The following is a 12,250-nucleotide window of genomic DNA, read 5'->3' on the forward strand; positions in this document are numbered from 1 at the left end:
GCCAGTCCTAACCTTCAGTTTGTTTAAGCACTGCTGAACCCTGTTGGCCCCGGACAGGGGGAGGGTGGGCTTAGATAATGACATGCCATATGCCACTCTGCCTCTGCAGCTGAGTGAGCCGTGGCTGGATCAGCTCAGGCACAAATCTATTTGAAATTTAATTCTATTATCCTAATATGGGCTAAGCGTCCATTGTCCAAATCAGGAATAGTAGAATGGGCCGGAGTTGCGTGGCTAAGATGCATCCCTTCAATAGGAGCTCATTAATGTGTGTAAAGGACCGGGGGGACAGACAGATTGGAGCCTGTACGTAGGACAAAGTGGCCACAACGATGCTGAACCACCTCATATTTGATAAAACTGCTTTGAAATGAACATTTCTGCTAAATAATGAATTATTTTGTTTGCGTTTTGTTCGGCTGAATGTAGCACAAAACAACCAGATTCCTCTCACTATCTAATACGAAATCCCTTGCTATTTGAAAAGGGTTTGATTTCAACCCTTTGACTGAATGAATACTCTCCACTGGCAGTGTCCAGTAGCCAGACGTCACCCAATATTCCCATTAGCAGAGAGGCCTGGTGCCTCAGACCTCCAGTGGTGGGAAAGGCCAGACACCAGAAACTCCAGCGCCTCAAGTGTCTCCTCTTCACTTCAACATCATGTGACAGGGTTTAATGCTTGGATGCAGAAGCCAAACGGAAGGGATTTAGGGACGGGATGTATCTGTAAATCTGTCAAAATATTTCTACAAGACAGAAAATATGCTGGAATCAGACTGTGGCTGGGGCATTAAGCTGTTGAAACAACATGAAAAAATTTCTCTGGAATGTTAAGGAGGCTTACTGTGCAAATTTAAGCCAAGGGGCTTGGTATTCTTTAGACTGAAATCTCTGTCAGCCTTCAAAGACAGTGACATGTCTACAAACACCATTAGCTCAAAATTTAAGGCTCATAGTTAAGATAAAGCAAGGGTTATCTTAAGGGAGAAAAGGTCTATTTGTGGAGTGCAAATCATCAAAGAAACATAAAATCCTGCTTCTTGTTTTCCTTTTTTACTCTCGTATTTTTTGAATTCAATGCATTTTTATGGGTAAATCATTTCGTTTCCAGCCCTGCCCTTTATCTTGGGATGGCCACAGCTTAAGCATTTAAAAGATGGTCAATTAAATGCACCAGGTTTTCTCAGTGGTGGAGGTTTTATCCACTCTGGATCTCACAGAGCTGCTGAAACGAGGGCCCAACTCCCCACTCTGACGTCTAGAGGACATATGTTGAAAATAATCACAGACTTCAAAGCCAAGATGTGGCTTCTGAATATATTCTTAAAGAAATTTATTTTACACCTCAAAACAAAACAAAAAAAAAATGTGTAAGGATTAGGGATGTGGTACATTGGGAATGTATTGACAACTGTAGTTTACATTTTTTGGTGTAAGCTCAGAGAAAAAATGTTAATACAGTCATAATAATTGCACTTCATAAATCTAGACTGATGCCAGTATTTCCCCACAACAAAGCTCTGGTTCGCTCTCTTTCTCTCCAGTTAATAAATTCAATTTACCACTGAAATTTGACTGACAAAGAAATGCTAATTTAAGACCAGAGGACTGCTGCACTGATCCAATTTTTCTCTTTCACTTGAGTCCCACAAGGCAATAAAACATCGCAGTAATTTAAGTGCAGTACATTCAAGGGAATCTCACAGTCATAATAAATATTTCACTGCTCTGAATCATCAAGTTAAGACCGGCCTGGGCTAAATGCATCCCAACCAGGGGCTGAAATGGACAAGGAAAAGCAGTGAGCTTAGTCTCCTTTCATCTGACGCCAGAGGACAGGGCATGATTGTTTTCATTTTGTTTTTGTTTGCAGGATTAGGGGTGAACAGTGCACCCAAAAACACGATCTCCATTTGTTTCCACCGCTTTCTGTCATTATGATCACACCTGACAGATGAAGAGGCTGCAGCGCTGCAACTACACTTACAAAGGAGTCATGTGAGAACTTGATCTCAACTCGAGCTCCACAGAAAATCTAAAGCCTCCGATAAAAAAGAGCAAGATTTTCAAGGTCTCCTGTACATTATACTCAGATATAATGTGTATGGGACTGGTGAGTCAGTCTTTCAGTCTTGGTGGTAGAAATCTTGTAATGATACAGTAAAAAAAAAAAAAAAGTCTGAGGATTTTGAGGAACACAAACGAAAATGGACACACGCGCATGCACTCATCCACATACACGCATTAACATACATGTAAGGTTATGCAGATAACCTCCCAATCACATTCTTCATTGTAACATTTCTTTTTCTTGTAATTTCTTTTTTTTGCAACATTTTCTTTTTAAATAAGTATTTCAAGATTTATTGTAGATTCCAGTGTTGGTTAGGAAAAAAGAGCTCTCTGATCGGGTTCTTACAGAACCAAAGCAGCGACTATGCCTCACACCAGGACATAAGGAACTGCACATCAGCTTGAGGAGGAATTATTAAATCATAAAAACAAAAGTGGAAAATAATAAAATTAAAAAAAGCATTTGAGACACTTTTCCCCATAGCAGCCAATACATATAATATACCTACAAATATATCAAACAACAAAAAATAGGTTCAAGTTTTTCAAGTTTCTTAAATATATCATATCCAAACTACCCAATTCCAAACTTCAAAGTTAACAAAATTCAAGCAGTGCAATTTATGTATCAATTATAACAGCAATAATAACTAATATCGTACTATCCTTTTAATTCAACCTCATGATCCTTGTACATAATACCCGAGTACTGCCTATGATCTTACTCATCTCACTTGTCAGTACATTGTTGTATGTGTTTCTGTGTGTACTGTTACAGAGTTTTGGATTTTGAGAGCAGCCCTAAACTTTAGGCCCTTTAGGACCTTTTCAGTGACAACCTACACAGTAGCTTCAACCTTAGTATCTGGAAGGGGGATACAAGTGGCGTATGCACTTCATGTCAAGCTATGATTCTCGTCAAAACAAGTTCAGGCAAGTAAAACAACAAAAAAAAAAAAAAGGAAGAAAAACATAAATCAATCCAAAAATCCTATTGGCAAACCACACAATGGAACATCAGGAGAATCTTGAAATCCCTTTTCTTTCCCACTGGCAGACACTACCACCTTTTGTATTTGGGATTCCCACAGCCTGCCTTGAAAACCACCAAACCTAGGGTCACACAGCACAACAACTGCTCCTCTCTAAGCTCCCACACTAGTTAAAGCAGTGGCACTCGCAACAACTCGTTACCCCAACAAACGTGTGTGTTCTTTAAATTTGATTTTCGTCACAAATTCACAACACTTGATTCTTTTCCTCCTCTTCTTGCCCCTCTATCTGTAAACAGGGAGGCGGATGTGTGCATGCTGGTGGTCTAACAGACGTGGCACAGACACAGTCTCGTAGCCTTTGCCAAGCATCTGCTCCTTGATGCAGGGTGGGTGGATGTCGTTGATCAGGTACTCCAGAGACTGCAAGCTGCTGCTCAGCACTGATGTGTTGCACAGGCTCTTACTGGGCAGACTGCAGCACATACCTCCCCCGCTGTCAATAGCAGGGTGGTGGTGATGATGGTGGTGATAGTGGTGATGGTGGTGAGGGTAGCCCATCTCTCTGTGCCCCGTGGCTGGCCCTCCTGTGGAGGTGCCCAAAAGCTCCTGGGGGTTGTAGCAGTCACTGTCAGGTGTCACCAGCACACTGTTCCACGGCGGTGCAAAGTACTGACCCACTGAGAAATTTCCATGCATACCCACGCAGTTCAAAGGGGAAGAGCTGACTTTGTCCATCCCGCCTCCTCCGCTGGCACTCGCTGTAAGGTGGTAAGGTCTAGAAGAAGAGGAGGACACTTGGGCCGCCATAATCCCTCCTCCTGGAACACAAGTTTCAGGGGACTTACTGATGGCGCCCCCTCCTCCACTGCCTCCACTGTACATGCGAAGCACGGCCTGTTGTTGTTGTTGTTGTTGCTGCTGCTGCTGTTGCTGCTGCTGCTGTTTCTGCCAAAGAATATAGTCCATACCGTCTGCGTACACGCCGGTCTTCATCGCCTCTGCATTTTGAGCTGGCAGCCCCGGCCCTGTGTACACCATGTTAGCCTGGGGACCCATTCCGACCACATAGCCTCCACCTGAAGAGCTAGAAGACACCCCCATGACAGTCGTGCCCTGCTTGGAGGGGCTGGAATTCGATGGTCCGGTGGTAGCCCCTTGACACACCTGCTGCAGAGCCTGAGCCTGGCAATGCTGGTTGATCTGATAGATGATGCTCTGGATAGAGGGGAGGTTGGACTGTGCGGGCAGGGCCAGGCCTCGGCCCCCAGTTACAGGAATCACTGAGCCAGCTACAGTGACATTTGGGGGAACTGACAGCCCGGGGCCTTCTGGAGGCTTTGATGGCCCAGTGTGGTATACCATTTGGCCATGACCACTGGCTAAAGTGCTACTACTAGAAGGTGGGTATGGGGCAACAGCTATATGGGCAGGAGAGAGCTTAGTCCGTCTGCCTTCTGAGTTCTTGAGAACGCCTTTTGAAGGGACGAAGGTGGATGTTGATGACGATGATGATGAGGAGGCCTTAACGATAGCGAGGAGGCCCTGGTAGCCCCCCGTGTGGAGATGTGGGTAGGGACTATAACGCTGCCCTGTGGTGTCATATCCATTTACAGTCCGGTTAAGGTGCTTGTGTTGGGGAACCCTGATGTTGGTGGGGAAGATCTTGATGGACAGCGGGCTGTTGGCCGTCTTCTGAGCGTAGGCATCAAGTTCTGCCGCAGTAGGGTAACGTGGAGAATGTGTGGGCACCACCAGTTCACCTGCAAGACAAACAGAGAGAAAAGTATGAGTGAAATGACCGAATGAGAATTAAAAAAAAAACAAAACACATAAATGGCTGCACGTAGTAGAACAGAACAGCAGACCTGGGGTTTCATTGTCAGTAATGTCCAAGAAGCTGACAGCAATGGTAGTCACACATTCGGATCAATCAATCAATTGCAAAAACCACTATTCTACTATAATAGTAAAATCTGGTAGCTGTACTGTGACTACATCCACAGGAGGCTGGAATATGTCAGGGCTCCAAGAGCTGGTGAACAAAAACCAGATGCAAAGAGCAGACACACTTCAGAAAAATCCAAAACAGAGTCTGAAAAGTGTAAATGAGGACTGTCATTCATTTATGTGCCATCACTCCCCTCCTCCATTTGAGCTTTCTTTCCATCTCATTTTCACACTCTCCTGTGGAAGTTCATCCCTAGACAAATGGATCTTTTTAAAAACTCATTCTGTCAAAGCCTGGTACCTTAGGCGCTGTTAAATCAGTGCATTGTGAAATTAATTCGGACTCTCTTTAGCATTGAATTGGGTTAGCCTTGGATACCAGGCAAGGAGGGATGAAGGGGAGGGGATAAAAGCTTGTTTAATTGCAGTGGCACATTTGAGATTTATAAGTGGTATCACTTACTGGGTCTTACCCTTGGCCACAGAATTTCTACATTTATTCAGTCCAGGAGTATGTGGAGAGGCCCTCGCAAAAACCAATTAAATATCCACGGGGAATTACTAGCCTGGTTAAGGTGAACTACATCAGAACAGAGCCAAGTCAAGAATGCTTGAGCGCTTTTATTTGCAAACTTGGTCAAGGATAAAACTGAAAACTTGGCCTTGCAATGAATATGTGCTGAAAAGCATTAAAAAACACACAGAAGCACAACATGAGACATAACAGCGATTCACTTTTGTGTGACTGTGGAATATTTCACGGATGAGCACAGAAAAGCAAAAACTTAGCCTTTGTGTGCTTGTAATATAGGCTGTCATCACATGTCTCCCTTTGAAACGTGTGAAATAACACACGATGGGACAGACGGCAGGATAGTTTGCAGAGACTTTGCTATAAACGTACATGTAAATGCTCTGTACTGTTTGCCATATGAAACCACTCTCAACTCCAAAATTGAATTCACCAGTGAAGGTGGTGAGCGAGACTGGCAATGGGCCTCGCTCAATGAACCAAGGCTTGGCCATTGTGAATTGAGGTGGCAAACAGGAAAAATGCAATTTCTAAAAACCCCACCATGTGTCATTGTTTGGGGGCTGGGCATGGAGGTGAGGGGCCGCGGTGAGATTGGATTTAAACGACATTATTCAGGCAATTTCATGGCTACTTAGCTCAGTGCAACAAAAAGGGTGGGGGGTTGGGAAAAGAACTCAATTTACAAGCAATATATCAGCTGCCACAAATGACTTGCAACCCCTTCAAAAATGACATTTTTATGCAAAAGCTAACAAAACGCACAAAAATTAACTGCCATAACTGTGCCGTCAGCAAATGTCCTGGCGACCTAAGGAGTCTGCAGGGTGCAGGCTGTGACTAGGACTCACTCCATTTCCTTTTCGATTGCAAAATCATTTTAAAGAGACTCCACAGCCAAGTAGTCACAATTCTCATTTCTTTGCTCCCATTACAGATAGCATGGGGAGTTCATTTCAACAACCCTATGGGTCTCCAACTGTGAAAATGATTAAATCTACAAGATCCATATCATAAAAGAAATAAATTGGGAATTTAACAGCGGAGGGGAGATACTGTGAATATCCCAAGACAAATTTAGTGCCAGGCCTATTTCAGTCAGGTCGGTTCATCCCACAGACAGCATGCTTTCTAAATCAGAAACACTATGCTTCAAATTAGGATGTAAATTTGTAAAAATACGCAGGAATTAATGACTTCAGAGGTAGGGTGCCATCCTAATGTCTAGTGTGAGTGTGCCAGGCCAGCCTATCTAAGATCTAACCAACCTTACTGAGCCCTGCATCCCTGGTGACAGCAATGCCATTTGCTTTGATGTTCTGACTTGCAGTGGAAAACTGACAGAAGACTTATTTCATTTGCTCAGAAGAGAAAAACATGCTCATTTCAAAGCACATTGCTGGTCCACATGCAAATGGAATGGCAGCATTTTTTCTGATCTTCTTTACATGAGGGCAAAAAAAACATCTTTGATCATCACATGGTCTAAATGAGGAAAGATAGTTGGCTTTCAGGCATATCAAGGGCCTGTGCCCTGCCGCCCCTACAAGCCCCCAGCTGCAATATGCCCATCATTCCACCTAATTACTGCCAAATGAGGAAAAAAACTATAAAAACAGCCAGGAAATTCATTAAAGGGTGGCTAATTCTATTCCTTCTCACTGACTGAGCCCATATTTTCCATGCCTGAGCCTGCATTTCTTCTGAGAGAGGAGAAAGCCCTCTCCCTCCGTCTTTTCCCAGCTTGGCCTTGTTTGTCAATAGGCAGAGCCTTTGGCACACCAACCTGGCATCAAAGGGTTTCACACTTCACAGGCCACAGGGATTAGAGGCCTTTCAGGCCTACAAAACCCATCTCAGCTCCACAAAGGCTTCCGGTTATTAGAACCCACAGGCATAAAGGAAGAAGAGGAGGAGGAGGAGGCAAATGAGCATCTGGATGCTTCTGATTCCAGTTTCCTCTTTAAAAAGTTCCATGGTATAAATTTTATAGCAAAGTTGATTACAGTAAGTATGGCCACAAACCAGAGCATATTTCACTCTCAAGCGCACGTCGTTATACACACTGTGTGTTTGATGTGCAGGGTCTCCACATCTCTCTCTTCCAGAGCAGTAAGTCTATAAGTGAGGACATGGAGGTTAAAGGAGAGAGTCTCTTTTTAGGCTGGCGCTCTGTGACTTATTGGTTTAGGCTGCAGTAGATCATAGCTATGAGCAGCAGCATACAGATGCTTCTGGCTGATAAACACCCTCTGAGGCAGCCAGCACCGACTCCTTTGTGCGAACCATCACCTCCTCATAAGGTAGGGGGTTTCCTGCACCTGTGCACACTCTCTGGAGTGGTCGTGCATGCAAACATAATGCACAAAAACAGAAAAAAAAACCCCGAAAACATGTGCATACATACACACCCACGCACATACACAACCCTGCATCTGCAGTTGTGTGTCTCATTTGCCATCAGTGGAGCATGTTGTTATCCTCTGCTCAGCGCTCTCTCATGAAATGTAGGGCAGGGACAACAACAGGTGCCTGTGCGGGCGACAGCCTGCAATGCCTCCTGGGCTAAATGCTTCACACTCGCTTCATTTCAACATGCGACAGCCTTGTAAGGATTAATTATTTCCCCTGGGGATGGAAGAATATGCTTTTTCCCTTCCTGAGAGCAGGAGGCTATGTGCACTCACAAGCACATGAAACAGCTTACAGTAAATGAACTGGGAAACCTGGGCTAGTGCTGCTTTTACAATAAGTCAGGAAAAAAAACTTGCACATGAAAGGAATGTAAACAAACCAAGCATATGATTGAACTGCATTGGAGATTAGATAAAAGCTCAGGCAAACACATGCATTAGTTCTGAGAGATCACGCGCCAGGGAGCGGAGATGGCAGGGAGGCAATTAATGGGCTGACCTTCGTCCTTAATCACCCACTGCCTGGCACACAATGCCCATGTGTCAGAGCAGCACATCTCTAAATGCCACCCCTCATTAGCACGATGCACGCGGTGAGAGAGGCTATCTGTGCAGTGTTACACTCTCCAGCGGTCAGACAGAGATAGCAAGGCAGGGATTGGATAACATGGCAGCACAGAGCCGGACTGAGCTGCAATAGGCCATGATATGATCTAGAAATCCCATTTCACTTGGAGGATGGGCTCTCTCCTTTCTCTCCATTTTTGATTGGCATGAAACTCCCCAAGCGCAACGTCCTTGGTGTACCCGGTACTGTCACTGTGATTGCATGTGTGCTTGTGTGTATGCACGCATGTGTGTGTGTCTGTGTGCATTTGGTGAAGGGGGTACCCAATTCTGAACACTCAATTAACACTCCTTTAATTAGCCAGCAGTACATTTTGAATTCTGATGAACTAATTTTCTTGGTGTTAGGGTGGAGGAGGCGGTGGAGGGGGGGAGGCCTGGTAAAGATGAGGTCCACTGGGTACAAAACAGCAATAAAGAGGGAACTGGTTAGATTACACTGTAAAAAATCCATTAAATTCTGTGCGCTTCTTCCAAGTGAGAGGTCAAATTGTGTTGATCACAAGAAGCAAAGGCAGACAGAGAGTATGAGAGCAGGGAGTTAGGTGAGGTGGAAAGAGGAGGGGTGTAGCAGGGGAGTGGAGAAAGAAAGGAGAGGAGATGGGGAGTCAGAGGCTGTGCGAGAGTGCAGCACCAAATCCAGAGGACCATGAGAATGCTTTGCATTTTAATTAGAGGTTTAAATGAATAAGCAGAGGAAAAAGTCTGAGAGAGTCCGCCTGAAATGCCCTTGCTCCCATTTATTAGTGTTCCAAGTGTTCTAAAATTATGAGCAGGTTGGAGAAGTTTCTTCTTATTAGTGGAGAAAATGCTCCAACACATCAAAAAGCCCTCAGCGTTTTCTCACTCACTCCTGGAAGCCTGCATCCCTTCTTAACACACGCTTTGATCCCCTCTGACCATGTACACTGGTGAGCAGGCGAGAGGAGTGCTTGTTTAGATGAAGGGAGAGGACCGTTTGGTTGAACCGCAATTAAGTTTTTACAGAACAACGAATGCGCCATACGCATTAACTTTGACCAAACAAACAGAGCAGCCTGTGATGAGGTTAGGGCAAACAACAGGAGCAGGAGAGATTACCAGAAAGATGAAAGGAAACAAGGGGTCAGTTTCCGTGCAGCATCGACAACACTCACTGGGAGCCATTTAACTTGAGAAAGACAGTCGCTGTTAAATCAGTCTTTGTCATGTATCCATTTGTCTCTCTTTTTGTTTTTGGAAATTATATGCAAAGGATCCATAAAGGATTCTAACTGTGGATTCTTTAGTTATGTGCTGTGTGTTTTAGACCGCTGGGCCAGCAGGATGCCCCTTTATCCACAGTGTAGCACATTCCACCACGAATAGACAGTTTGCCCTTAACCTCACAATAATGAATTTATTCCTATTAATAATTCATGGCTGAAACATAATTCAAATCCTGCACATCAGCTTGGAAACAAGTTTGACCTGTTAAGAAAGGGGCAGATTGAACAGCACTGTTGACCCTTGACCTCTGCCTATTGTCCGGCTCTTAGCAGATAGGATCTGAGTCCATGACATCCTCTTCCCTCCTCCGTGAGCCTGCTGTTAAAGGATGGGCAGGCATGGGGAAGCCAGAGGCAGCTTCGCGTCCTGAACAATACCTGCCTTGTGCTAATGGAGGTGTCATCTGGCACAGGGCTGATTAGTCAGCGATTACAGCCAGGCCTCAATTGCCGTGACAACTGCTGCAAACACAATGGGCCCTGATAGAGCCAGCTGTTTGGTCCTCTGCAATTAACCCTGCATCCCACTCGTCTCCGGCAGTGCGCTGCTTCTAATTGACTATCGGGCACACAAAGCAGGGGCTGTCGGCCAGACCCCCTGGACATAGCCCCCCGCCCCTCTGCCGAGGTAGAGATGATAATAATAGAGGCGTCCTGTGGACTCAGCCTCCAGTCAATCAAAGCCTCAGTGCCCCACAGGAGCTTCCTGAGGAGAGAGAGAGCAAAGGAAGCACATGTATGAGCCAGTGATCAACAGGGTAGAGCAGCCTCGCAGGGGGCAGACATGTTGAATATGCCCTCAGCCAAAGTACTAATCAATTCAAGTGCACGTGAGGGGAAAGGAAACCCTGCTGCTTGCTTGATATCAGAAAAGCCATTTTTAGGAACACTCATCTCCCTCTGTTCATCTCAAGGTTGATTTTCTGTGCAACAACACAGGGAGGGAAAAAAAATCAAGGCAATTATTTGTCAGGCCTTTGCTATCTATAATTGCAAAGATAAAAATCAAACTGCAATGATTTCTCTGAGGATAGAGCTGTCTGAATTCAGCGGCTGCTTGTGTCATCATAATCATCAAAGAAATGCATATTGTAAGACGGTGGAAACACAAATGCGCTCACCGCACAGCTCTGTCTTCTCTAAATTCTTCACGAGTTCCTGACATTTTTTTAATATAACTTAAAATCTGCATTCTACAACATAGGAATTTATATTTCACAATTACTGTTACTTTTGAGAAAACATTAGACACGAGATTACAAAAAAATTAGGAATGTGATCAAATGAATTACTCTGTACATAAAGGCAGTAGTTGGGAACCATTTTTCAACAGGGGGTGCCATACTGCATCACATATTGGGCTTTTAACCTGCCAACATGTTTCCCAAATAGCAAAGAGGATAACGAGAATGTTAAAGCAATCTGCACACTGATCCTTCACAGGCAAGCAGACATGGCACAATGTCAAAAATGGATTTAATCATTAAAATAGTTTTCTTTTTTTCAAATTTGGACAAAACTGCCAAATCTAATCTTTCATTTCATTAAAGCCGATCTCATCCAAGATTAATCTATCTATTTTCTGCGCAAGCAGATGGAAGACATACCAAACGGAGAGCCTAATTTGGGCTTCCTCTTCACAGAGACTGCAGCATGAGGTCATTTAGTTAGCCTGCAGTGAAGCATTACACGTGTGCGGTTAATACAGTACACTGAGACAGAGATAAGGTCCACAGGTACAGATAACAGTAGGAAGCAGCGGCGGCAAAACAAGATCTGTTCTCGCTTTTAGCACAAATTGTTTGTCTGGTAACATTACAATACTACAGCAGGCTCACATATGTGAATAATGTGACGGTGGACAATGTGCCCAATCAAAGCTGCTAATTAGGTTTCTATTATAAAGGTTTTCTACCCAAGAAATGTGAAATATTATACCATCAGGACACTGTCATGTTTACATTTTCTCGTTAGAATTTATCTCCAAAGCCAGATGTTACTGAATCAGCTATGAAAATTAATTAGCTGGTTTGATGTGGCAGCCTCATGCTCCTTCCAGACAGACCTGGCTTTTATGGGCTGTAGGGGAAATTACTGAGAACTGATTGATCCTGAAGGACTCCTCTGTACACATGGCCTGGCAGACTCACACACTCACAGATCCTGCTACCAGCTAATTCAAACATTTTACCCTCCTGATGAACCTGACATTCTTCTTCTTTTAATAATATCAATAACAATTTGTCAATATCCATAAATCAGAATACACTGTATACAGAAACAGATGTGATATATCCTTAAAATCAGCCATAGTAAAAATGGCAAATCTCAGTTTTCTGACCTGTAAAATCCACCGCTCTCAGAAACAACAATGGCCACCTCTGACCCATGAAGCATTGAAATTACAAACGG

The 12,250-nt window shown here is 44.1% G+C and overlaps 1 protein-coding gene across 1 annotated transcript in view; it reads right to left on the bottom strand.

Moving 5' to 3' along the window:
- Positions 1–1,321: 1,321 nt before the first annotated feature.
- The window catches only part of fam222aa (family with sequence similarity 222 member Aa), a 48,090-nt gene continuing 37,161 nt past the window's right edge, over positions 1,322–12,250 (bottom strand). Inside the window, exon 3 of the mRNA XM_022198393.2 lies at positions 1,322–4,831. Within this exon, the coding sequence (XP_022054085.1) occupies positions 3,354–4,831 (1,478 nt within the window). The 3' untranslated portion in view covers positions 1,322–3,353. The remainder of the gene's footprint in view (positions 4,832–12,250) is intronic.

The sequence above is a fragment of the Acanthochromis polyacanthus genome, chromosome 7 (assembly GCF_021347895.1).
Source record: "Acanthochromis polyacanthus isolate Apoly-LR-REF ecotype Palm Island chromosome 7, KAUST_Apoly_ChrSc, whole genome shotgun sequence".
Lineage (NCBI taxonomy): Eukaryota > Metazoa > Chordata > Actinopteri > Pomacentridae > Acanthochromis > Acanthochromis polyacanthus.